This window comes from Equus asinus, chromosome 20 (assembly GCF_041296235.1).
Source record: "Equus asinus isolate D_3611 breed Donkey chromosome 20, EquAss-T2T_v2, whole genome shotgun sequence".
Taxonomy (NCBI): Eukaryota; Metazoa; Chordata; class Mammalia; order Perissodactyla; family Equidae; genus Equus; species Equus asinus.
The window spans coordinates 52,476,905-52,504,034 of NC_091809.1; the positions used below are offsets into that span (position 1 = coordinate 52,476,905).

The 27,130-nt window shown below is 39.2% G+C and overlaps 1 protein-coding gene across 1 annotated transcript in view; it reads right to left on the reverse strand.

Annotated features, from left to right (window-relative positions):
- The window catches only part of POU2AF2 (POU class 2 homeobox associating factor 2), a 36,708-nt gene extending 10,107 nt beyond the window's left edge, over positions 1-26,601 (reverse strand). The window contains exons 1-2 of the mRNA XM_014855711.3: positions 26,484-26,601; positions 17,402-17,511 (exon numbers count right to left, since the gene is read on the reverse strand). Of these exons, the coding sequence (XP_014711197.2) occupies positions 17,402-17,511; positions 26,484-26,493 (120 nt within the window). The 5' untranslated portion in view covers positions 26,494-26,601. The remainder of the gene's footprint in view (positions 1-17,401; positions 17,512-26,483) is intronic.
- Positions 26,602-27,130: the final 529 nt, after the last annotated feature.

Genomic DNA, 27,130 nt, shown 5'->3' on the forward strand with positions numbered 1-27,130 from the left:
CACAATTTTCCTTGCTTACTCTTCTTTCAGACTTTTTTTTCTAGATTCATTTTCCTTCTTCTAAACTAATCCTTTAGAAAATTCCTTTCATGGAGGTGGCGTTGGTGGTAAACTGTTCTGGCTTTTATTTATCTGAAAATATCATTTCTCTTGCCCTTGTACTTGAAAGATAATATTGCTGGACTCACAACTGTAACTTTATGGGTATTCTTCTCTCAGCACTTTAAAGATGTCACGCCACAGTCTTTGGCTTCCATGACTGCTATTAAGAAGTTTGCTATGAACCTTATAGTTATTCTTTGTGACATTCTTTCCTTCCTTTCTGACTGCTTTTTGATATACTCCCTTTGTCTTTATGGTTCTTAAAGTTCATCTCATTTTGCCTAGAGGTAGATTTTTAAAATTTATCCTGCTTGGTATAAGATATGCTTCATGTGTCTGGGGATTTGTGTCTTTCATAAGTTCTGGAAAAGTTTCAACCATCCTCTCTTTAAAGATTGCTTTGTCTGTATTATCTCTGTTCTCTCCTTCTGGGACTCTGTTCAGATGCATGTTAAACCTTTTACTTTTGTCCTCTATATCCCTTAACTTCATGTTATTTTCTTTATCTCCATGATTTTCTGTTCTATATTTTGGTATAGAATGGTATAGATTTCTTCAGATCTATATCCAGTTCACTAATTCTTTCTTCAACTGTAGTTAATTTGCTGTTTAACTCATACATTGAGTTATTTTATTATCAATAATTACTTATTTTTTCATTTCCATAAATTCCATTTGATTTTTACAAAACCTGCTTGGTAATTTTTGATAGTCTCTTGTTGAGTGTTCTTTATTTATTAAGTTATTGTATATTTGGTATTTGGTAATTTTAATATCTGGAAGTTCTGGAAACTTATTGCCTATTGTTTATGCTGACTTTCATTCATAGTGGTTTGCTTTTTTAAGCATTTGGTAATCTTTGATTGAAATTTATATCTGGTTAACCTTAAACTGCGAAAAGCTGGGGTCCTAATTTGAGGTTGCTTTCCTCCAGAAGATTTATGTTTATATTCTTAGGATCCAGCTCTCTTCCAGGTTCCCAGATTAATGGAGTCCCGGGTTCAGCCCCTCAACCTTGACAACATCTCAAGGATCAGTCTTCACATGTAAAGCTAATTTGAAGACCTGTCCTCAGGGGAGCCCACCTTTTTGGTGTGTTCACCTTCTCATCATTCAATGTCTTAATTTCTGCTCAAAACTTTCCCCAACCTCCCATGTCAACCCTCCCTCCCATCCCAGCTTTGGAGATTTTCCTTACTTCTTGCCAGCTCAACAACTCATTAAAATGTGTTTTATTCAGGCTCCGGTTTTGTTGTGGGTGAGATTTCCCCCCTCTCTGACCATCTAGTCTCCCTGAAACAGAAATGAATCCCTAAATATTGAAACTGGATGTAGATACCTTCCTGTTTCTTACACAGCACAAAATATGTTATTTTACCATCATTTCCAACATTTTCCAGCAGAGATTTAAATTATAATGGAAGTAATTCATAAGCATATATTCATAGTAATTTTATAAGCACACTGTTAGGCAAACGGCCAAATGTCTTAAATGTATTACCTCATTTAGTTCTCACAACCACCCCAGAAGACAAGCAATATTATTCTCATCTTAATAATGAGGAAACTGAAGCACAGAGAGAATAACCTAGGTTCCCCTGCAGGATGAGGTGGTCGTGGTGGTGGATGGGATCGAACAAGGACTTTTCTGATTTCAGAGCCTGTTTCTTAACTACCACACGTGATACTGCCTTCCAAGCATTTTAATAATTCAAAAACAAAAATAGGAAATCTTCATAATTAAAAAAAGAATTTTAGTATAAAAGAAATTTATGGACATCCAGAGAGATGATATAATTATATAAAAGCTCACAAGAGGATCAAGTGGGATTTATACTTCATATATATCTCTCTATATATATCTGTAGTACTTCAAAATATATTCTATTTTTAGGGGGTCAGCTTTGTCGAGGTATAATTTAAAATTAATAAAATTCACGAATTTTAAGTATGCAATTTGGTGAATTTTGACAAACTCTTGTGACTCACTCACTATCATAATCATGACATAAAACATTTCCATCAAATTGATTATTTTATCGCTATAATTAGTCCTGCCCCATGGCCTGGGAAATATTTGGATGGATAAATACGGAAAGGAATGATAGTGCACCACTTCAGTTCATCTCACAGCACGTAGAAGAGTTCTAAAGGGGCTGTATTGGGACTGGGAAGGATTTCACTGGACAGATTTCAGAGCTGGCCCTTACTCCCCCAGCCCATTCCCAGATTTTATAGGTTAACAAAGAACAGCCTAAAAACATGAGCCTTCAGCATGAGCGCTAGTTGTTATTACAAATGTGAAGGGAAAACTCACATTCCTTTCTTCTTTGTTCAAGATATTATATTCACACAGTTGCCTCTCACCATACGAATCCTCCAGAAATAGTATTGAAATTAATATTGAAGCGCCCATAACTTTTGACCAAGCGAGATGGTATATAATTTTTATTTTGCATACTGCAAACAACAGGATCCTGCAATGCCAGGTAGCCAAATTTAGAGGTTTATATTTGAATGAAATTTGCCAGTCTGCAACTTCCTGTAGCTAACACAGCAGCCTCACAGCTGCCCCAAAGCCCCTCCATGAAAATGAGTTAATTTGAACTAATAGGTTACCAAGGTAGTAAAGCGATAAGATTAGAAGTTTCCCTTGGATACTTTTATAGTCATTTTTATGACCCTATAATATTTTTAGGGCCAACCTAGTTGAAGGAATATATTGAAATGTACTAAGGAGGAGATCAACTAGCGTTAAGATTTTTCATACAGCAGTATGAAATATATATATATATTTAATTCTGATGGTATAGTTTAGAAAGTGTCTCTTTAAACTTAAAGATGTTGATACTAAGGCTTAAATAATAATTATCATAGCCACTTGTGAATAGCTTGGATCCCTTTTCAAGGAATTCACAGTACTTTATATATTTAATTTCTCTTTATCATAATATCTGTGTTTGGGAGAGGTGGTGCTGATGCTATTATACTGAACATTCTAAAACCACGTTTTAATATCTAAAATTTAGACCCATCATAGGTCGTATGATTTTCCTCCAACTTTGAGATGAATATTAAGTTAATGCCAGATGTAACCCAGTTAGCCTTTAAATGGGTACCTGTGTTAGGTCTGAATACCTTCTTCCTCCAGAAGGAAATGGGCATAGAGAATTAGATGGCTTAATTAATGTGATAAATATGCAGTAGAACTGGGGGCATTCTGATTGGTGAGAAATCTTATACAGTGCTAAACTATACCAAACCTGTTTTAATAAATCTTATTAGTTTTGCAAAGTTTGAAATGGGTTTTGATTTATGGCCCACTTATCTAAGTTACATAGTAATTTAATCGTAAATGAGAAAAATACTCCATAATAAATAGGAACTACAGCTACAAGCATCTACTACCTGCCAGGTGCTTTATATAATATTATCTTACTATAAAGTAGATATTATCACCTGAGGTTTAGAAAAGAGGAAACTAAACATCAGAGCAATTAAGTAATGTGCCCCAAATCACCCATCTTGTCAATTACAGAGCTAAGGTTTAAACCCAAACTCTGACTCCCAAATTTATGCTCCCTCAACCTCTCAAGGACATAACAAGCAAGTTCTCTGCACTAGCCCTTACACCAACCGCATATATTTACTGAGCTCCTCTGATGTGAAAGGCACAATGCTGAATGTTGCAGGCACTAGAAAGAATGCAATCAAAGGGCTTAGATTTGTATCTACTTAGGGACACAAGCCATTTGTGGTAAATTAAATCTGACCACAATTTCTTTGCAGCTCCTCCCATCAAGAAGTGAAGTCTATTCCTCTCCCCCTTGAATTGGGGATGGGTTTGTCACTTGCTTGGACTAACAGAATGAGGCAGAAGTCATTGTGTGACCTTCAGAGTCTAGGCGTCAAGAGGATTTGCAGCTTTCACCTTTGCTTGCTTGAAATGCTGCCTTATGATTTCCTCTTCAGAAAGTCAGTCTAGCCTCCTTGTGGATGAGTGACCACGTGGAAGAGAATCTAGGCACTCCTCCTGACAGCCAGCACCAACTGCCAGACATGTGAGGGAGCTATCTTGAACTTTCCAGCATGGCTGAACCTCCAGCTAAATGCAACTGCATAGGTGAGCCCTGGTGAAACTAGCAGAGGAACTTCCAGCCACCCACAGAATCGTGAGACTTAACAAATCATTACTATCAATTTCAAAGGTTCAGGTGGGTTCTTATGCAGCAATAAGTACCCAATACAGATCTACCCAGGAAAAAGTAGCTCATGGTACAGAACAGTATGTATCTGGCTTCCAGGTGCATGGTCCATGCTCTACGTGCTCTGGAAGTCAGAAAAGGGGGAAATCAATGTGCTGAGGATTTGAATTGGGCTCTGAAGTATGAGAGGATGGATAGAGGAGACAGGAAACTTCCAGGTGCAAGGAATTTTGTGAACAAAGCACAGAGGTGGGAAAGCACAGCTCTTCTTCAAGGAATAATAAGCAAGTGGGTTTGTTGAGAGCAGGAATTTCACCTAATTGATTAAATAAAAATGCATTGTGTGCCTACTATGCATCAGAATTGTGATAATTTCCAGAAATACAAAGAGGAATAGGCATGGTCTTAGGCAGCATACTCCCTAAGAAACTTAAGGCGTGTCATAAAGAAGATAGTTGTTTAAATATATATGTAATGGGTGCAATAATAAAAACAAGGATTGAGAAGACGAGCATTTCATGAATACCTACTTCATGCCAAACTCTGTCAGGCACTTTACATGTATTAGTATGTGTTTCATTGTTTTTAGTAACAACTAATATTTGTGTGCTTTATGTACTCCGCACTGTGCTACACGATTTACATGCATTATCTCATTAAATCTTCACCATTAACCAATGAAATAGATGCTGTAAGTACTATCTCTAGATTATAGATTGTAAGACTAATAGTCAGTGTAAAGGACTTGTCCAAGGTCACAAAGCTAGTAAGTGACATAGGCTGGATTCTGACATAGATCTAGTCTAACCATGGTTTAGAGCAGGTAGGTGGGAGGTGTGGGTGAGTGGTGGAGGTGAGTTGCTGTCTTAGGGGAAGGTGACTGAACATGTCACACTACAGGTGATATATGGGTCCAGTTTTGAAGGATGAAAGGCAATCAGGGAGCAGATAGGACAAGGGGTGTGGTTGTTGGGGAGCAAATCCAAGGCTTAAATGTGTGGACAGCATGTGAGACATGAAATGTGTGCAGACAGGAAAGCTGAAGAGGAGCTGGAGGAGGGCGCAGGAGCCAGGCTATGAAGGATTTTTTTGAGCCATGCTAAGGAGCTTGGACTTTGTCCGCTAGCAGGCAATGGTCCTTTAGAGGTTTCTCAGCAGTGTAGATATGATGATGGTGGCATTTGAGGAAATTTAACCTTGTGCTGAAAATGATGGGTTGGAAATGGTTGAGTGTACGGGCTACAGTATTGAGCTGAGTTCAGTGATGGGGGTCTGATGGGCTCTCAGTAGGGGCGAAGTTTCAGGAGGCCAGCAGGTGACACTTGTATCCACTTCCACTTGGCTCTGTTTTAGAGCCCAGCAAGGGCTGGTACTCGCCCTGCAGGTGCTGAGGGCTGCTGGCCATCTGTGCCAGTTGTACCAATTCTCAGGGCTCTTTCTCTCTTTTCTTCTTTTTCATCAACTTCCCTCCTTACAAGTGTATACAAAGAGGGGGCTGGCACATCCCCCTCATACTGCCCTATTTGCAAAGAAAAAAAAAATCCCTACATTCTTAAATGATTTATTACTACATTGCATAGGTCCAATCCTAAGGCCAATAAGAATTTCTGAGGAAGGAATATTGTAACATATTTCCTTAAGAACATTTGTCTTGTGTCTACAAAGCCTAGATTATAGAGGATTTATCTCACAAAGAAAGAGCTCATCTGGTTTTGAGCTCCTTGTTTCCATTATTACCAGCCTTGAGTGACAGTAGGTACTAAGTAATTGACATAGAATGGAGACATAAAAGGATTAAGTGATTTGCTTAAGGCCTTCAAATGTATAGAGGTTAAATGAAGACTAAAAGATGTGTTTAAATTCTCTCTTGGGGGAAGGGAATTTACCATGAAAATGTTAATTTATAACAGTGCATATAAATATCTAACATAGATTTTTATGTTGAACATAGATTTTTATGTTAAACATAGACATTAAATGCTAAGCATAATGTTTAAAAAGATGTTCCTTAACTTGTTGGTGCAACAACTTAATTTCTTTCTGCTAAAATGTCAGCAAATTTCTGGAAGATTGTATGTGAAACTCAGTGTGGAGACCCCTGGAAATTAGAAGGAGAGGATGAGGGGACAGGGGAGATAAGTAGACTACTTTTTACTTTATACTCTTTTATGCTGTTTGAAATTTTACATGTATTACTTTTGTAATTAAAACGGCTAGTTAATAAAAGTTAAAAAATAGAATTTAGGAATTTAAAAAAAACTATGACTCCAAGTGTCTTAAATTTCTGTTATATGAACTATTTTCTGTCCTTTGGAAAGTTTGTACTGTTACAGAATTTCAGTTTTCTAACAGTTTCTTGAAATTTTACTGTAAAAACTCTCTTACTTGGCACAAAATTATGTCCAGGCTGTCTCTGGGAGAAAGTGTTTTCTGTTGCCTACATTACAAAGCGAAACCCATTTTTTTACCCCTGGGTCTTGGTGTGCTTTTGGAATGCTATTTGTGTTTATGTAGCTAAGTTAGAGCAACAGGAGCCACTGGGACACACGTTGATAAATCACCCTGCACACTTTGGCCGGAACAGATCTGCAGAACTTCAGCTCTGCCAGATGGGCTTGCGATGGCTGATTTTGCTGCAAAATCTGATTATTTTTGCAAGCTGTGTGAAAGAATTCACCACCAGGAAATATTTTAAGTTTCATGACATTTGAAAAAAACTACATAACCAACAGAACAGCTGAAAAAATAAGTTGCTTGCAAAAGGTTCACCTTTGTTATTATTATCTTTAAAAATTTCTGCAATTGTGAAGGAGCAGGTGGTTGGGTGGGGAACATGGAAAGTCCTGGAAATGTGGTTTAGTTCTCTAAACAGAGCAGGACAGTGGGCTAATTAAGTCAGACAATGAACCATTTTCAACGCCCTGGATAAAATGAATGCCAAAGATATAATATGTACCTCTGTATTCAAACATTGGCAATTTGAGTGTACAAGGCATTGCCTACTGAGAAAATGTTTTTTTCTTTTTAAATTCTTTCTGGGCTCATGAAGCGGGTTAGTTGGCAAAGTTAACAAGCAATATGCAAAGCACTGTGCTATGAGAGTGAGCAAAATGTGTAGGGGACGTCACTCCCGGGGTAGACACTGATTTCCTTTATCAATAATCTCTCCAACGTTGCAAATAAACTGATCCTTCTGCTGGCAATTCAGAAAAAAGTAGCAAGGGCAAATGAGATGTACTTATTAAAGAAAACTTACAGTTTTCCTAAGAGATTTAGTAATCAAACACAAAGAAAATAGGTATTTCTAAAAAATAAGAAAGAAAAATAATATAAGAAAAATAAAACACTAGCAAAGCAGGAAGACACACATTGGGCCATCTGAGGATCCTTTTCTGTGCCCAGGCAAGTGTAAAAATCTTACTAAAGCCGGAACACATTGTAGGATGGGTTCAGTTTATGAGAGTTGAAGAGACGAAAAATAAATTTTATGGTAAATTTGAAGAAATCGGAGAAGGGCAGGAGTCTGTCTTGTTATAGCAGTGCTACAGACTTTTTTGCACTCACGTGTCTTCAGAGCTTGGGGTGCCTCTGTCCAAAGCTTGTCTTTCTTCTAACTACAGATTCAATATAACATACATGTGCTTTGCTCTTAGATTTGATAATACAGTGATAGCTGCAATGGCCATACGTAAATCCAAGAAAGAATTTGTGTATGGCCAGCTCCCTAAATTTAGGGCCCAGGTAATTCGTTTGTAGTCTTATTTCCATTCTACTTCTTTCTTCTTTTGATGTTTTTATTGTTGTCTAGGACTACCGTTAGAATACCCAAGAGAAGTAGCACAATATGTAAATTGTCTAAGTTTTAGCATGTTTTGGAGGTTACACCTTGATTAAAATTAGATTTTGATATCAGTGAAAGCTTCCATCTGCCTTGAGCATGAAAGACTAAAGCTTGGCTTCGACCTCGGAAATGAGTCCGTTGGTTGTCCCTCCTCCCCATCTCTTCCTAGGCTTTTATAAGAAGGTGGGAGGATCAGGAAGTTACCTTCCCCTTTCCTTAGTAGCTGCTATATTTGTTAAGAATATGCATTTGATTCTTTATTATGTGAAACTCTGAGAGAACGCTGGGCACCATGGAGGTAGGGAGAGCATCTAAGCGGTAGGTCACCAGAGACAGCAGGTCAACTGAGCTGGTAAGCTCTACATTTCACTGGACTCAGGGATCTCTTCTAGCCTTCAGAAGGGAGTGGATATGGTCTCTGACTTCAGGTGGGAGAAATGGCATTCTACATCCAGTTCCAGGAGCCAGCCATAGGATACCAGCCTCTCAGATCAGCTCAGCAATATTCAGAAAAGAGATCACACTTCACCAAACGGCATAGCAGGAGAGTAAGCTTCAGGCAAGAAGAAAAGTTCAGAGCGAAATGGATTGGGTGAGGTAGGTCCTAGAGATCTCTAGGAGAGCGGTAGAGAGGCTTCTATGAAGTCACTGTGGTATGTTTTGACTCTGGTGCAGGAAACATTTCCTCGTTTACAGAGAGAGCCAGGTGCCATGCGGGGCCCAAATGGGGAATGACAGAGAGGAACTATATTCTGGAACCAGGTTTTGGGACAGAACTAGAGTCAGGTTCTAGAAAGAAATTAAGAACTTCTTCTGTCTAGTTTCTTCTAAGATGTCTGGGTATCACAGGAAAGGAAGGTCCTGGCTCTGGAGGTGGCATCGTCTGAGAAGTCTAGAGAATTTTTGCAGGGACAGGAAGGGAGACAAACTGTGATTTAAAGGAAGCAAAAGTCATGATGGTGATCCAACATCAGGTACGGAATGTGAAGGGTGAGATGAACTCTGAGCAGAGGACCTGAAGCAGAGTGGTTATTCCAAAGCTAGTCCTTCCTTGGACCAGAAATGTAAATTTAAGAAGGCAATACGTTAGGTAAAATAAAGACCATGCAGTCCAACAAACCTGGGTCCAAATCTGAGCTCCACTGCTTTCCACCTGATTCTTAATTTCCTCATCTGAAAAATAGACATGAGTGGCACCCTCTTAAGGCTACTGTGCTTTTCAATAAATGAAATATATTTTGGAGTGGATAAATGAAAATAATTGTAAAGTCCCTATATCAGAGCCTAGTAGTAAATGATAGTTATCATTATTAACAATTTTTATTTGTCCCACAGAGAACTGAGGTGATAGAAGGGGACCCAGGCCTGGAAGTCACCTCTACTGTCCCACCCATGCCCATCTTTGACCAAATATTAAAGTCAGAATGTTTGCACTCCACATAATTGCTCTCGTGCTTTATGTGATTGTTCTGTTCTCTATTTCCCTTGCAAACTCAATTTGCAAAACTCTAGTTGAACTAGAGGAAAGGGGATGTATCTTTCTCAGAATAAAGAGGGAGTTCAACTTGGCCTTGGAGTTTGGGGGTAGGGGTACCTATGGGTGGAACATGTTCTGAGGTTGGGAGAAGCTATCGTCAGTAAGAGAAACAGCTGTACTCAGTAGGGAGGAGAAGACATGTTAAAAACACTGAGTTCTGGTCCCCTCCCATCTGTACTACTCATAAGCTTATATGATCCTTTGTAATTGAGGAAATGTAGGCCTAAAAAGGTAACATTACTTGGTAGGTCAGTAAATTGGTAACAAATCCAGTCAAAATGTTGACTTATTTCCTTCTTCCTGCCATTTGAAGTTGGAGTTTTCATAAAACAATAGTCCATGATGGGAAGTATAATATTTGGTTTGTTATCCAAGACTGGTTAAGTCTTTGGATATTTAGGACTGCAGAATGGGAGCAGTTGAATTTATCTTAATGAAATGCACTAAATTGGAGTTTCAACTCTAGCCATCTTGTCCTGTGGAATGGAGGAGGGTGGCATTGCTGAGTCAGAATAAAAATAAGTTTGCTAACTGTTGCTTCTACTACTTTGTTGTTTCATTTGCTCATAGAGAATCAATTTTTCAAACCTACGAAAGTCACCCAGAGGCCTTTCTAATGGGTTGACTTATTTAAACTATCTTAGAATTTGTCGTAATAAAGACAGAAGTATCTAACTCCCAAGGCTGCTGTCCAGAGCTTGCCACAATCTCGAGGGTATCTCCCTTTGTGTGGCACGCTTTCGCTGGAACATTGATCAAATGCTACAATGTTCCAGGTACTTTAAAAACCATAAAAGTTGCCATGTGATGAGAACTTACAAGGTGCCATGTACCAGCTGTACCAGGTGCTTTATATGCATTGTCTAACTTCATTTTCATGACACCTCTATGGTCGCTATCTCCATTTACGTAAGAGGAAACTGAGGCCCAGAGAAGTTGGATCCCCTTCACATGCTAGAGTCAGATCTTCAGTCCATCTGACTCTGAGACACAAGCTCATTCTATCGTACTACTGAGCTGCAGGCTCCAAAAGGAACAAACAGAAATAGTAAGACATTACCCAGTTGGAGTAGAGATTTAAGAAAACAAGTAGTTAGAGTGCAGTGTAATAAATATTTTAGCAGATAAATATGCTGGAGGCTCTGGAGCAGAAGGGAGTGTTTGGGAGAACTTAGCAGACAAGACTAGAACTGAATTTTGAAGGGTCAGGTGCTAGGCCGGGCCTCCCAATCTGCTCTTTCACTTCTCCACCTGCAGACCAAGTTGGTCCACCCACTGAACATCAGTGTCTCCTCTTCCTCTGGACCTTTGCCCCCTCCAGGTGTTCTGCTTGGCCTCGACCTCTCCTCACTGCTTACCTGCATTATCTTCTTCCTTCAAAGCTTAGCTTAAGGCTCACCTTCCACCCAGAACCTGTCTACCTCTTACCCTCAAAGCCCATGCTTTGCTCACACTCTTCTCAACCTCCATAGTGTTCACTGATGGTCACTATCGTGTGTTTGGCCCTTGGAGCAAAGCCGTCTTTTTATTTTTAATCACTTATTTCTTGTGTAATTCCTTCTCCCACAACTGGACTGTATATTTCTCCAGGTCAATGAATTTCTCCTGTCACTTTGAATTCTAAGGTTTCTCGCATGGACTAAAGTGTTTACTAGCAATAGCATTGATTGAGCACATACCATGTGCCAAGCCCTTGACAAATATTAAATCTAACCCTTATGATAACCTTGCAAGGTGGATATTCTCTTCTCTTGACAGCAAGATTAAGTAACTTTACCATCACCATACAGTTAGCCAATGGCAGAGCTGGAATTTGAGTTCATGTATCTGGGTCCAGCGCCCAAACTCTTCACCATGCTATGCTGCCTGTACCTTAGATAATGAGCCTCAGCCAACCTAAGTGCTGTAGGTTCCAAGATGGCAGAGTGATCTGAAACATCAGCTCAAAGATGCTTCAGTTTGGGTGTGAGCTAGTTCTCAGAGATTCAGATCTGTTTTAAATCCTCAACAGTGAGATGGAAACATTTGAAATATGAATAACAAAGACAAGAAAGACAAGGAAGTGAGATAAACTTATAAAAGTTTGGGTATTAAAATCGAATATTGAAGTGGGAGTAACCCAACTCTCTACGTTTATTGATAAGGACACGGAAGCCCAGCAAGGAGAAAGGAATTGTCTGAGGCCACTGATAGCCAGAAGGAGGGATTCAAATAGACTAAGAAGGAAAATTTCTCTTTTGGTGTAGAAGAGATGTCTCGGGTGTGTTTTCCAAAGTTTCAGGGAAAACAAAGAAATTTTGAGGTGCTTTAATATACCGTTCCCAATCGCATATTTTCTTTTTCTAATACTTCACAAGAAATCCAAATGCAAATCACAGATATGGACATCACAATGTTTACACTCGGTGGTAACTGAAGTGTGCATGTGATTGGTGCTACAAAACAGCAGCTGGAGATAGGACTAAACAAACCTGGAGCTAGCACTCCTGCTAGAAAGACAGACAGTTATTATGGATGGAGCCAGGCAATGCACAGATGTTCCACAGTTAGAGCTTACCCACCTCTTTGCGAAGATCAAAACACTTTCAATTACTCTGTGCCATAAATGCACGATATGGCACCCATTTACCTTCTGTTCCTCTGCATTTTTTCATCAATGTGTACTATTGTCATGCTTCTTTCTGTGCTTAAAATGTTTTCCTTCCGAAAATGATTAGGAAAGATTATTAACCAAGACACCCAGCTGGCAGTATAGCCTTATCCTATATGCTCTTGACGTAGAGATTTTAACAGCTAATTTAAATGTAAGGATTTAGGAAAATATATAAAGGGAAAATAATTGTAAGTCATTATGATTTGAAAAGCAAATACTTGAGGCTGGTATAAAAAGAATCATGCCAAGTGAAAATAGTTAAATTTTGGTTTGTGGATGTATCAATATGTATAATTCGAGGCTGATATAATCCAGATATATTTCCCACTTGGAATAGACCTCCTCAACATTTTCCTCAGTTTAGAGCTTCTAAAAACAACCAGATCTTCACTTATTTTTCCTCGTGTTTATGTAGAATATTAACTTAAAGTGACTTTCGTATCTATTTCCTTATTGTTCCTCACTATAGCGTTTTGATGAATGAGCAGAGCTGGATAGCTATTAGTGTGCCCGTAAACCAATAAAATAGATTGAACGTCAGACCCTGATTCCCGTTCTTAATTTCCCTCATACTGCATTGTATTCCCCCATTCCACTACACAATTTTAATTCCAAACTGATCTCCAACTCCCACTCAGCAAGTTAAAAAACTTTTTTTCTCATGCCAGCTGTTGCATGTTCAATGATTTTAAATGAATCTTTATGATAGCTTCAGAAAAACTCGGTTAGAAAGCTCAATAGCCTGTAAATCATTCATTGACTTTCAGAACAAAAAGGAAAAATTGTGGTTGTTAGGCTTACTGCTGCTGCTGCTTCTTTATTTTACTATACATAACTGAGAGTTCGCTGAATTTTGTGATGTTATTAAAAATTTTCAATGATCAGCTTTTATGGAACTCAATTGAAACAGTGCAATAGAAAAAATACAAGATAAACCTACATGAAAAGTCTAATTGTACAGTCTTTGGTACTAGATGCTGGTGAATAGCTCATATTTTCAATATTCTGGTAGGAGATCTAGTAGTATAATAAAGAATAACAGAAAAACTCAAGAAAGAAACAGAAAAGCCAGTATTTAAAAACAGATATCCATGACAATAGTTGTGAAACCAACGGATTATGGCTAAAATGTACAGAAGTGGTTTTAAGTCCAGCCATTGGTGAAAGTCCCTTTTGATGCAAGGGATTTTTTTTGTCTTTGGTTCTTGCTGCAAAGATGTAAAACACATTTCATGGTATCAGAAACAGATGTTCTTAAGGGAAATTGTGGTAAAGATGGATCAACACAGTCTGTGTAAACTTATCAATGTGTAGTCACAAAGAGAAGAGCAGCAATTTGGGCATCAGATGGACGCTTCCTAAAGGATCCTTACCCAGAGGGACATGGTTTTCATAATATATGCATATTAGTTTCTTGGGGCTGCGGTAACAAATTACCATGGTCTGGTTTAGAAAGACCAAAATTTATTCTTGCACAATTCTGGAGGCCAGTAGGCCAAATCAAGGTGTTGGCAGGGCTGTGTTTCCTGTGGGACCCTAGAGAGGAATCTATTCTTTGCTTCTTCCAGCTGCCTGCATCCCTTGACTTGTGGCTGCATGACTCCAATCTCTGCCTCTGTAGTCGCATTGCCTCTTCCTCTTTTGTGTGTCTTAGTGTGTGTGTCTCTCTCAAAACTCCCTCTTATGAGGATACATGTCATTGCTTTCAGGGCTCACTTAACAAGGTAAGTGCCTCCTTTCAAGATCCTTAAGTTAATCACATATTTTGCCATACAAGGCAACATTCACAAGTTCCAGAGATTTGATGTGGGATCTTTGGGGGGTCCATTTTTTTGGCCCAGCACAACGTGTATGGTAAAACCACATGGTAGGGGCTTCCATATCCTCAAGTTAGCCCGTGACTGATTATTGTCCGTGTCATCTGCAGCAAATTTTAAACACATCCAAGGATGGATTCCCTATCTGAACTTAATAAAAGATATTAAACTTACTGTCACCAGTTCATTGGTATAAAAAAGAGGAGGTAGTTTCCACCCATGCAAGTAGAGCCCCACAGTTGCCTGCCAGTAATGTGGTTCTCCATAGTGCTCCATGATTTCCGCTCATTGAGTTGCATTTGCAACAGGGCCAGAAATATGTCCTTGAGAGTGGATAGTTAATTAATATGATATCCTTCTTGGGACATACAAATATTCTAGAGTAGTGGCTAAGAAGATGAAACATGAGCAAGTGGACAGCAAACTCAATTCATGGGGATCCCCAAAGTCTGAATAACTACATTTTGGGACTACATGCATTTAATTAACCAAATTTAAAAGGTCATTGAAATAAGGATGAGAGTACGATATTAGCAATGAGATGTTGGGTAATATATGTGAACACAAAGCTAAGGTTGAGTTCATACTGCCCACGTACTTGATGCCTGAGAAAAACTACCACAGTTAGAGCTGGTTTGTGCCTTTCCAGTCCTAGAAGTCCTTTCTACCTGATATATTATCTTATATTTTGATTTTCTTTGTTTGCATGTGCTACGGCGTGAATGTGTGTGTCCTCCCAAAATTCATGTGTCAAAATTCTAATGGCCAGTGTGATTGTATTAGGAGATGGGGCCTTTGGGAGGTGATCAGGTCATGAGAGTGGACACCTCGTGAATGGGATTAGTACCTTTAGAAAAGAGACCCCAGAGAGCTCCCTAGGCCCTTCCACCATGTGAAGATACAACAAAAAGTCCGCTCCTTGGAAGAGGAATTTCAGCAAAACTGGACTATGCTGGCGCCCTGATCTTGGACTTCTTGCCCCCAGAACTGTGAAAAATTCTTGAGCTACCCAGTCTGTGGAATTTTTTTATAGCAGCCCAAATGGACAAAGAGAGCACAAGTCAGAGATTATTCTACTCCAGTCCACACTGCTCTTTCCCTTTAAAAGGAATATGGAATTAAGAGTCAGAAGACCTCCCACTTGCTAACTGTGCAGCTTGGAAACAATTACTTCTCTTCTTTTGTTCTCAACTTTTTCGTCTGTAAAATGGGGAGCCATGCAAATATCACTCTCACAGGATTAGTGTGTTTATCAATGAAACAACACACAAGGAAATGCGCTTTAAACTGTGCTTATGAGGGGAGTATTACAGTCTTCATGTCACATGGCCATGCTGCCTGGCCTTTTGTCTTTAGCGTTCAGCATGGTGGTTGGTTTACGGTTTTGTATTTATTAAAGGTATAAGTATTCTTCCTTTCCACCAGGTCATTTAGTGTTTAATGGCACAGACTGTGTATTGCAAGTTTCTTGTACCCACTTGGACTAGAACACTTTCAGTGTCACTGGGCCGACAGCAGTTGCTCAACAAGATCTCATCTGGGTGGAGACGAGACCCTTGGCTGTGGTGTGGATGCTCTGACACTTGCCCTTCGCTCTGTGGTAAAGTTCTCCAACTATCATGTGCAAAGGAATCACCCGAGGAGCTTGTTTCAAATGACCATTCCCTGGCCCCAGCCCCGTACCTCTATGTCAGTAGACAAGGGACTGGGACCAAGAATCTGCATGTTAAAATTAAATCAAATAATCTGGCTTATTATTAGTTATGTTTACATTGTTATAGCTTTTAAAAAGTAAAAACATCAAAAATAGAGAAAGCACACTATTTGATAGTCACAGATCTTGAGCAAGACGTCATGTTACATAATTTTCAAAAGAAAAATATGTTTACAAACACCATTTGGATAATTGCCTCCTTGTCTTTTTATGTAACCTGTCTTTTTGTGTAACTGTCTGGTATAGTGCCTTATCATTTGAATATGCATATTGGTGATGATGCCAAGGAGTGTGTGATATCCTCACTCACATAGGGCGGATACAGTTCTGCTCTTTGACTATGACATTATCCTCATTGTGACTCTTGTTTTCCCAATTGACAGTTTGCCTGAAACTTTCATCAAGTTTCACAATTCTAGCTATAGTTGTGGCCCAGAAATCCAGATTACTTCCATGAAGCTGCGGTTCATTTAGAGTAGACTCCGTATTCTCTCTGTCTCTCTTCCTCTCTCTACCAAGAGACCAGATTGGCATGATTTAAAAGAAAGGAAGAAAGAAAATGTGCAATAAAAGGTGTTCTTGGATGGCAGGAAATCGAATCTGGAGTTGAGTCACTTGAAACATGTCCCAGAAGTTTGATTTTGGAGCAATGTTGAACATGATGCCGACATTCTGAGCAGACGTCCCTATCTAGGTGTTGTACATGGTTGCCTCATTCATTCTGTGTCATCTGCTCTCATGTCCTGCACCCAGCAATGCCTGACAGATGCCTGACATTCATGTTGTTATAGTTCACCTCATAGAATAAGTGATTATTTACCCATCTTGATAGCCAACTGCTATTTCCCTTCTAAAATCATTTTTTTTATAATACCTTTATATATGGATTTAGGTAATGTAATAGAATTACAGACAGAGCAAAATTCTGGATGCATCAGCATCAAGACACTCACAGGGCTCATTTCCAGGTGAGACAATTAGAGGTGGTACAATGTAGGTGATATTCTAAAATCATTTTTTTTGAGATCTGGATGCAACTACTTAAACATTTTAGACACAGAGTGGAGCTATTTGTGAAGACATGATGGCAGATAGAGGTTTTAGACTTAAAGACATCCTCTACTAGGAATTTAAAATATGGTTTTGTGTGTTTCAGAGAGGATTTTTCTAAGTTGTTGCTATCAGGTTTAGAATAATATGTGAATGAAGGTCAGCATTATTCCCATCAACTGAGCCTTTGTCAATTCACCACTGGGGGAAATGAGAAAGTCAAGACATCATCTTTACATTGCCACTAGCTGAAGGAGCCAGCCAATAAGTTCATAGAGCTCTTGGAATCCTTGCTCATAGCTTATAATGTTAATAATGGTTATTATATAGCATGTGCCAGCTAAAGGAGGGCTTTGCTATCAAGAATATCAGACTCCAGAGGCCAGACATTGATGTATAGATAGAGGGAGAAGGGAGATAACTGATCTTAACAGAGGACTTAAGCCCCCAAAGACTTCAGAATGTATTAAATTGAGACTTACATTAAATCTTGCGTTACTTGTCTGCCTGGACCGTTTTTCTGCCAGTAGATCTTTGACTGTGTGCTTCACTCTCACGCCTTGATACACGCGTTTGCTGTAGTCTCCTGGGACTTAAGCAAATGAAATAGTAACCATCAAATGCAGATGGAGTAATTAGGTTAACCCTGCAAGGGGCATATTCAAGAGCTGATAATTTTGATGCTATTTTCTTCTTAGAATGATACACTTGAATTTGAAGTGGTTTCAATAGAGGTCATTTAGTCTTGTCTCTTGGTTTCTGATAGAAACTCATCCGATCTCTGCTTAAGTGAAAGAAGCACTGTTCCATCCTCTACACAAGAGCTCTTCAAAATGTCCTCTTTTTGCTACTCTTATTTATCAAGATTTGTTCCAGGAAGATTTACAATTTATTCTTTAATCACAAGATCAGGGTTCGGATGCAACTTGAAACAGTGCTTCATACTACATGATGCGACACTTAGATTTGCATGATTCAGGTTACAGAGTGACTATGCCTGCCACATCATATTTCTGCCCAATGTGGGTGAGCAGGTCAACAGGACTCTTTCAAGAAGATTATGTTCCTAAGGAGAAAGTCACTGGTTTACTGCACTAAATTAAGTATTTTTTATTTTTGAAAATACAGTGATTCAACATGAGGAGTTCTTCTTCAAAACTATGCCAAGGATAAAAGAAAAATTCATTCATTCAACAAATATTTATTGAGCACTTACTGAATGCACTTACTGAACATATTATAGTGCGTGGCAATTTACATGTATTATTTCATTTGATCCATTTTACAGATGTAGAAACTGAGGTCCATGGCTAAGTTATTTGTCAAGGACTCAAGGCTGCTAATTAGCAATAGTGCTGGGATCCAGACTTAGGTCAGATTTTAGAGCTAACAAGCAGAAAAATTTGTTATTTTCACCATGAGGAAATTACAGAGAGATAACAGACTATAAAGAATAATGTTTCTCCAAGATTCTTAAATTGACAACACTGCTTCTAAGGATAGTGAGTTCCTTGTCACTGAGGATGGTCAAGCAATGACAGGAGAACATTTTCTTTGGACTATTATAGAAAGCATTTAAGCACTGAATTAGTAGGTGAACTGGAGGAATTATAAGATATTTTCTAACTCAGAAATCATTGATCTGCAGTAGGTTGGATGGTTTCAATTCATTTTAATTGAAGCGTTGCAGGCTTACCGGCAATTTTAGCTGGAACAGAATTCAGCATCAGTATGTATGGCAGAAATACCACCATATATGTGTGTGTGTGTGTGTGTGTGTGTGTGTGTATGTGCATTTGGCATATAACCAAAAATATTCTCTAATCTAGTCGAACATGTAGATAGTCTAGGATATATTTGATTTATGAGTCAAATATCATTACGAAAAGAATAAAAGGGAGGCAGAAAGGAAGAAACCAAAACCAAAACCAGAGACAGAGAAGCGCATTAGAAAATAGAGGCAGCTGGCTTTGGAGTCAGTGTCACATGACCACGTTAGCACATATTTGTCATTGACTTGGGAAAATCACAATCTCTCAGCCCTATCTTCTTCATCCTAAAAATGGGTATAATAATCTCTCCATAGCTGACTTCAGAGTTTTATAAGATACGCATGTGCAAATACTTTGAAAACTAGTAACAAGTTTTATACAAAATGTTGGTACAAAAAGAAGGAGAACAAAAAATCTGAGTTCCAAGACAATTTATTATTTAATTCAAATAAAGCCACATGCAACCTGACTTTAGCAAAACATAGTTGTTTGAATGGTTCTTTGGGTCTAATTTCGACAGAATCTAATTTTGGTCTATATAGCTTTTAATTAAAGAAGCTTGAAGTACTCTTCTCAAATCAGCCTCAAATTTAAAGCTTAATGACCTTATGTTTGTTCCAAAGGAATCTAAGCATTGCTCCTAGAATTGCGTGTGATGTCTTATTTTTTAGAAAAGCCTGGGGTTACAGTTATTCATTGGTGATTTAGTGAGTACTTTTTATGTGTCCGGCATTGTGTCAGAACACAATACAAAAGGACATGCTATCTAGTGGGAGGAGAGAAATGCTTAAAGCATAATCATAATGCAATGTGCTAAGTGCGACAACAGAAATATGCCTAGGATATTCAGAAAAACACAGAGTGTGTCAATTCCTTGTGGTGGTGGGGAGGCAGTTAGGGAAGGTAAGGTCACACCCGAGGTGAGGTAAGGGGTGTGTGGTGATGGCAAAATGGGCAAGAAGATTCCAGCTATGGAGCACAGCATGGGCAAAGGCCTGGAGGCAAGAACAGAAATCGGTATGTGAGGGAGGAAGTGGCAGGAAGTGAGCCTGGGCAAACGAAATGAGTAGGGCTCAGTCATGAAGTTTCTTGTGGGCGAAGGCGTTTGGACTTCATCCTGTCGGCTGTGAGCCACTGGAGGCTTTTAAGCATAGGAGTAGTGTGGTTAGATTTGCATTTTAGACAGACTTTTCTGGCAGCTGTGTCGAGGGTGGATTTAAGAATCGCAAAGCCACAGGGAGATCGGTCAGGAGGATTCTAGAATAATTCAGGCAAGAGGTAATGGGGTCTCAGTCATGGTAGATAGGAGGGCAAGGAGCACACAGGTCTGAACATTATTTACATGTGGGAGAGAAAGGAGTGGGAAGATTCAAGGGTGATGCTCAAGTTTCCACCATGGGATTGGTCTGGATATGTAAGTTTCAAAGCCATCATGATGTTGATAGTAATGAAACCAGGAAGAGGACAACATCTCTTGGGGAGTATTTGAAAGGTAGAGTCAAATGACGGCACATATAGAAACAATATGTGTCTGGAACACTGGGCTAAACAGGCCAGGCTACTCCCAAGGGCTGAGAGGATCAATGTCTTGGAACTCTTATAATCCTGATTCCTGACACACTGGTTGGGAAGCTCTGGACTAAATGGTTACAGATGGAGTCCTGGAGATCATTGACATTTGAAGGGATGTCAGAGGAGGAGGAGAGAAACCGATGAAGAAGAAATTGTTGGAGAAGAACCAGGAAAAACCAGAGGAATAAGACATCACAGAATTTAGGAGAAGAGACTTCAAGAAAGAAGGAAAAAGTATGAGACGTAGCAGAAGGGTCCAGGAAAATAAGGAGAGCAAAGCATCCTTTGCTTTCCATTCAGTGGTTAGCGTTGACCTTAGCAATGGCAATTTGAGAAGTGTGGGGCAACCAGTAGCCAGATAATAATGTCAAGAGAGGAGGTAGAGACAGGGAGACTTCAAGACTGCTCATTCTTGAAGTTTGAATGAGAAACGGAAGCAAGAGATTAGATCCTAACTGAAGAGAACTACAGGGTCAAGGAGAAGTTTGCTTATATTTTTATGTCTATTTATGTATTTATGGGTAGGAGAGGTTTGAGGATATTTGAACAGGACAGAGGGAGAGACAAAAGATTTAGGATAGAAGGAGAAAATGATGGAAGGAGGTCTTGAAGAGGATGCAAGGAAGTGGGGTCAGGGACACAAGTTGGCTTTCAGCCTCTGAGACTGGAATAAAGACAGGTGGGGCAGGAGTGGCAGTAGGGAGGTAGGGTTGGTAACTAAGACAGCTCTAGTGCTCAAAGGGCAGCCTGGAGTAGGAATAGTGACTCAAGTTCTAAAGGCCAAAACAAGGCAGGGGTCAAAGCCAGACAGATGAGTCAAAGTGAGAATATACACCAGCGACCCTCAAAGTGTGATCCTGGGCCAGCAGCAATGGCATCAGCTAGGAACTTGTTAGAAATGCAGATTCTAAGGCCCTACTCCAGATATACCAAATCAGAAACTTTAGGAATGGGGCCCAGCCATCGTGTTTTAACAAGCCCTCCAGGTGATTCTGATGTTCTCTGAAGTTTGAGAACCACAGATATACGTAAGAGTAAGGACTTTATAAGTTTCCCATGGAGGTGTGAGCCAACTCTAACCTAGGCATTACTAGCTGAGCAAAAAGGGGAACATCTGGCTGATTGATGGTGGGTGTGGGCTTAGGTCTGAGAAGGAGGAGGGGGTGGAAGTTGAAGAGGTCCGGGCTGGATCCTTTGTGTGTTTGCATACAGTCTTGGCTTCAATTTTTTCCGAAGGGCTTTTTAATTGATGATTTCAATCTGAATTACCAATTTATGCTTTATGTGTATGCCAAAAAGCCTAGAGGAAATACATCTATTCTAAATAAATTTAACAAATAACCACAAGATGACTAATAGAGGGATAAAGTTCATGAGATGGCAAATAACCAGATCAAAACTTCTGAAGTTTTGTCAAACAAAACAATCAGCCTTATGTACCAGTTGGCATCCACTTAGTGCAAAGTATGGGGCTACGTGCCACAGGGGATGCAAAATAAGTTTAGAACATACAACAGATGTCCTCAGAGAGATTCTGTTGTAGTGAGAGAAATAAGACATTCACATGTGAAAGAGCAGGGGAGGGGAAGAGCACACTTTGGTTTGTTGGTGGAAGTTCTGTGGGAAGGACTGGGACTTAGGTTGGACTTGGAAGGATGTGGATAGGTTAGGAGGAGGGAAAAAGGCCTTGTAGACATCAGGCATGGCATGAGCAAAAGCAGAGGCAGGAAGGAGCAAGGCATGTGTAAAAAGGGTAAGGAACTAGGGTAATTGGAGTTAATGGATTTAAGTGCCATCAATATCTAGATGAAGTTCAAATACATGCCCCTAGCCCAGATCTGTCGTGGACCTTAGACTTGCATGTCCATCTTCACTTGGATGTTTAGCAGACATTTCAAACTTCACATGTCCAAATCTAAACTCCATTCTTCCCTTCCATGTTTGCTTTATCTAAAACCTTCCTATCTTGGTTGATGGCAGCTTCATCCTTCTAGTAGCTGAGTCCTGGAGCTATAGAGTCATCCTTAATTCCTCTCTGTCTCTCATGCTTCACAACCCATCCTATAGGAATTCCTGACAGTGCTACTTACAAAATAGATCCAGAATCTGCTGACTTTTCTCCACCTCCTCTGCTAATATCAAGGTACACTCTACTGTCATCTTTCATGTACGTTACTACAGTAGACTTCCAGCTGGTCTCCTTGCTCCCACTCTTCACCCCTGTCCCCAGTCTATCTTAACATGGCAGTCAAAGCGATTCTTTAAAAAAAGAAAATCCAATTGCACTACTCCTCTTCTCAAAACCATACAGTGGCTCCCCATTTCACTCAAAGTAAAAGCCAAAGTCCTCGCAATGCCCTACATAACCTTGTTCGGTGGTACTTCTGATCTCATCTCCTAACACCCTCTCTGCTCACTGTACTTCAGCCAGTTTCTGAAATGTACCAAACACACCACTCTGTCTTAGGACCTTTGCATTGGTTGTCCAGTCTATCTGGAATATTCTTCCCCCAGTTATCCACGTGGCTAAATGCCCTTGTCTCCTTCAAGTTTTAGATCAAATGTCATCTTCTCAGTGAGAACATATTTAAAGTTGCACCTTCTCTGTAAAACATTCCTAACCCCCCTTAACCTACTCTACTTTTTCTTTCGATGTAACACTTGTCCCTTTACAATGTCCTATATAATTTCCTTAATTATTAAGTTTATTTTTTATTGTCTGTCTGGTCCTTACTAGAATGTAAGCTCCATGAGGGTGGGGTCTTTGCTTGTTTTTCTCGTTGAAAGATCTCAAGTGCCAATGCCTAGAACAGTGCCTGACACGTAGTAGGCTTTTATGATATATTTGTTGACAGCATCTTTTTTTTTTGGTTGAGAATAATTGAAGTATTAAAGGTCTTGAAAACTAGGCTCTAAAAATTTATTTTTTATATTGCAGGAGATAGAAACCACTGAACTCTTTGAACAGAAGAGTACTAAGACTTTGTCGTATTTTGGGGAAGATTTGGGATAACTTTTTGGAAGACTAACCGAAGGTAGATCCTAGGATGGGTTGAGGGTGAGAAAGCAAGGAGGATGGAAGATAGTGAAATAGCGGCCAACCAGAAACAGTGGAAATGACAAGGAAAGGACAGATTGAAGGGACCTTTCCAAAGAGAATACATGCATGTGTGCACACACACTCACACACACACTAAAAAAAGACTACTATGATTAAGAAATCAAGAAAGCAGGGAAAAGAGTTGGTTTTGATGAGGAAAGAAGAGTTCAGTTTTGAATACATTTACTTTGAGGTTGTGGTGGCTTAACCAAATCCAAATATCCTAGAGAAGGCACGAGAACGTTGACCAGGGTTAGAACTGTACATCTAAGATACAACTTTAAAACTATGGTAGTTAATTCTATGAAAACAAAGTTCTCCAAGGAAGACTTTGTAGCAAGAGAAGAGTAGAAATCCAAGCTGTGAGCCTTGGTAAATGGCTCCAGTTCCGATGCGATGCACGGGGGAAGGCAGGGGTCAGGGAAAGACTGGGTGGGGGAGGAGAGGTCAGCAATGTAACAGAGTGGTAGCCTCAGGGAAGTGAAAGAAGAGGGAGTGTAGAGAAAGAGGAATAACCAGGAGTGTCAAGTATTTGGCACCTGGTAGGTGGTCAATAAATACTTGTAGAGTAAATAAAATGCCATAAAGAAGTTGAGGAAAATGAAGGCTCAGAAACCACAGGGTTTGGAAAGGTGCAGATCCTTGGAACACGGGAGAGAGCAATTTCACAAGAGGTGGGCATGAAACCCTTTCTCGAGGGCTCCGTGAGAGCCTGGTGGAAAGAAATAGGAGCAGTGGGGCTAAACCATGCTCTGAAACAGTGCTACAAAAAAGCAAATACCGACACTTTATACAACACATGAGGTGAATTAAAATAAAATAAAACTAAGCAATGGAACCTAGTACAAATTCTTTAAACTATCACCTGGAGTATTCTTCATATTTTTGAGAATTCTGAAAGTTCCTTAATCGACCCTGTCTCTCTTTTTTGGGGAGGAGAGACATTGAGAGTTTAAAATGTTCCCAGTATTCCTACTCCAAACATTTTTTTCATGTGCATTGTGTCTATTTAAAGACTCCACACCTGCATAAACCAGGGGACGCTTAAGAGTTTTTATTCAAATATTCTAGATACAAACTTGCATTCAGATCAGTTGTTGAGAAAACAGAGACGTGTGTTTCCGGAGAGAAAGCACAAGCAAATTTATTACTAGGAATCAATTTATCCTTAGAATTCGGAAAAAAAATTCTTTACTTTAGTATTGTGATTATGTAAATGCAGCAAATTGTCTAAGTCATCTCATTGCTGTTTACTTTGATGAAGAATTTGGCCCATAGTAGATTTAATGGTGGTGTTGCTTTAATAGCATTTTTGAAAATTAAACATTTTCTCTATCAAATCAAGCTCATACATTCTGGATTGAGTATTTAAAATGTAAGTGATTTCTAAACTGTTCTCAGTTACTGAATATCAAATACGTTTGTGGTTTGAGCACCTCTTCTTTTCCTATTTTTGATGATGTTCTCTGGAATACATTTCTTGCTTTTAAATTCTTTAAGCAGATGCTTGTTGCATAAGGTAAGGGAAGAAAGAGATAGTTCAAAACAAAAAAAGAATAAAACGAAAACCATGCCGTAACTTCAGAAAAGAACAATTCACACTTTGAGTTATATCATTAGACAATGGCAAAGTTAAGATAACAGATGATGCCTCTCTGAATTGTAGTCCCCCAAGGTATGGAATATAGGCACGCTCTCACTCAAGACAGAGCAGAATAAAAATCCTGAATGGTGGATTATTGGCGGATAGGATCCATGTTTGTTCCATTTCTCTGCCTGTGAGGGAAGTTCCAGCAAAGAGGTCCCAGGCAGTCCCATGGCAATACAGTGTGCTGGCCCACGGTCTGGCTCAGATTCTGGCCCTGGCACTGTGGGGACCCCTCTCCTCACCCCACGAACCCAGCTCAGCCTTCCTTGCTGAGGATCAGAGCGCCCCCATTGAGGGAAGGCGATACCCACCTAGAATAAATAGTTCTAGCTCTACACCCACTAGAGGCTCAGCGTTTGTGGTTCCACTTCTGATCTGGGGACATGACCTCATATTAGTTTTATTATGGGTAACCTCCAGCAGAGTATAAGAAAGGCAAGTTCAAATATTATTAAGCAGAAAATAGTATATCCTACTTATGAAATCTTAAACTGGAAATAAAGACTGAAGCTTTTAAAGAAATGAGGCCAAATTAGTTAACAGGTTAGGATTTTGTAGACATTTGGTTTGCCTACACCATAGGCATCCAGACACCCCTCCCAATGGCCACCCTGTTTCCTATCTTTCAAGCCTCATAGCTGGATCCAAAGACTTAGCACTTCTGTCAATAACCAATTCCACGCTGCAGAACATAGATCGAGATCGTCTTATGGCTCTTGCTATCCTCTTACCTTTTGACATCTGACTTTGAAGAATCGTGGTATTTTAAAAAATATTAATTTTTCTTTCAAGATACCTTTGTAAGGTATTTTTGAAATATTTCTTCCGTCATTATTTATTAACATTTAAAATGCTAACATTTTCATCTCAATTTCTACCTAAACAGATGGGTTTTACTCTCTGTTGACTCTGACATTTGTATCCTCAGAGTGAACAAACTGGGAAAGATCCACGTATGGTTTGAATTCGTTAAACGACAGCTCAGGTTCTTCCTTATCACAAATCCGTGGAAAGTCCTTCATCCTTAGCCTAAGAGCCTAAAGCGAGATGCATGAATAAAAGGTATTTCAAGTTCTAGATAAATGTGGATTCTTCTCCTGCACTTTCCTTACGGTAATTGACGGCTTACTGAAAGCTGTTACGTTTGACACAAAATTCACTATATTGGAAAAGAATGCTTCAATACCCAAGTCCTCATTTTATAAAAATAACGTTCAACAAAGTTGATCTTTCAGAATAAATACATACCTAAACTCTGTGCAGCAAATGTAAGTCTAAGAATTATAATTGTGATTAGAATTATGAAAATATTACCAAGAATTCTAAATTGTTGATCTCTGGTCTATGTTTTTACATAGCCAGAGTTAGGAATATTTCTTCTTGTCCTTAGCTTCATAAGTTTGTGATATCAAAAATAAACATTAGGCTTATTAAAAATTTTTTTTAAATTTTAATAATCAACATTGACTCACCACTTTCCATTCTGGATCGTTCTGGTGAATTTCCTTCTTAATGCCAATACAGGATTTCTGGTGAATGGCGTATTTTCCCTGATAAGGAGTCCTGGTCTCCTGGAAAGTTCAGTCTGATCCTGATGGGAAAGACTTCTGTACACGGTAGTGATGCTTCTAAAATGACTTGCTTTAGATTTGATTAAATGCAAATCCTCTGGTGTCTGTTTCTTTACAATTTGCATCCCCAATGTAGATTATATATGAAGATACTTTTTTCCTCCCCAAGAAGATTTTTATTCAATAACAATGAGTTTCCATTAGGAGCAAGCGCTCTTAAAACTTTGTTATGGAAACAAGGAATCTATTATTTGTTTTATGAATAGCAGTGGCATTTTCTATCCCTTTAACTTAGAGTTAGGTTTTAAAAAATAGTATGTATGAAAAAGCCCATACTTCCCAGCTGGAAATACAGCTACTAAGCCTGTGATACTTAGATTATGGGTACGTGATTTTTAAAAGTTAGGCATCTTTCAGATATAGAGAGAATTCCAGTGAGTTATTGTTATTTAGGAATAAAAATAAAAATGAATGTCACTTTAATGCAATTGGGTAGCCTTTTTATTATGTAAAACACAAATGTCTGATCTATAGCAAAGCTTCCTAAA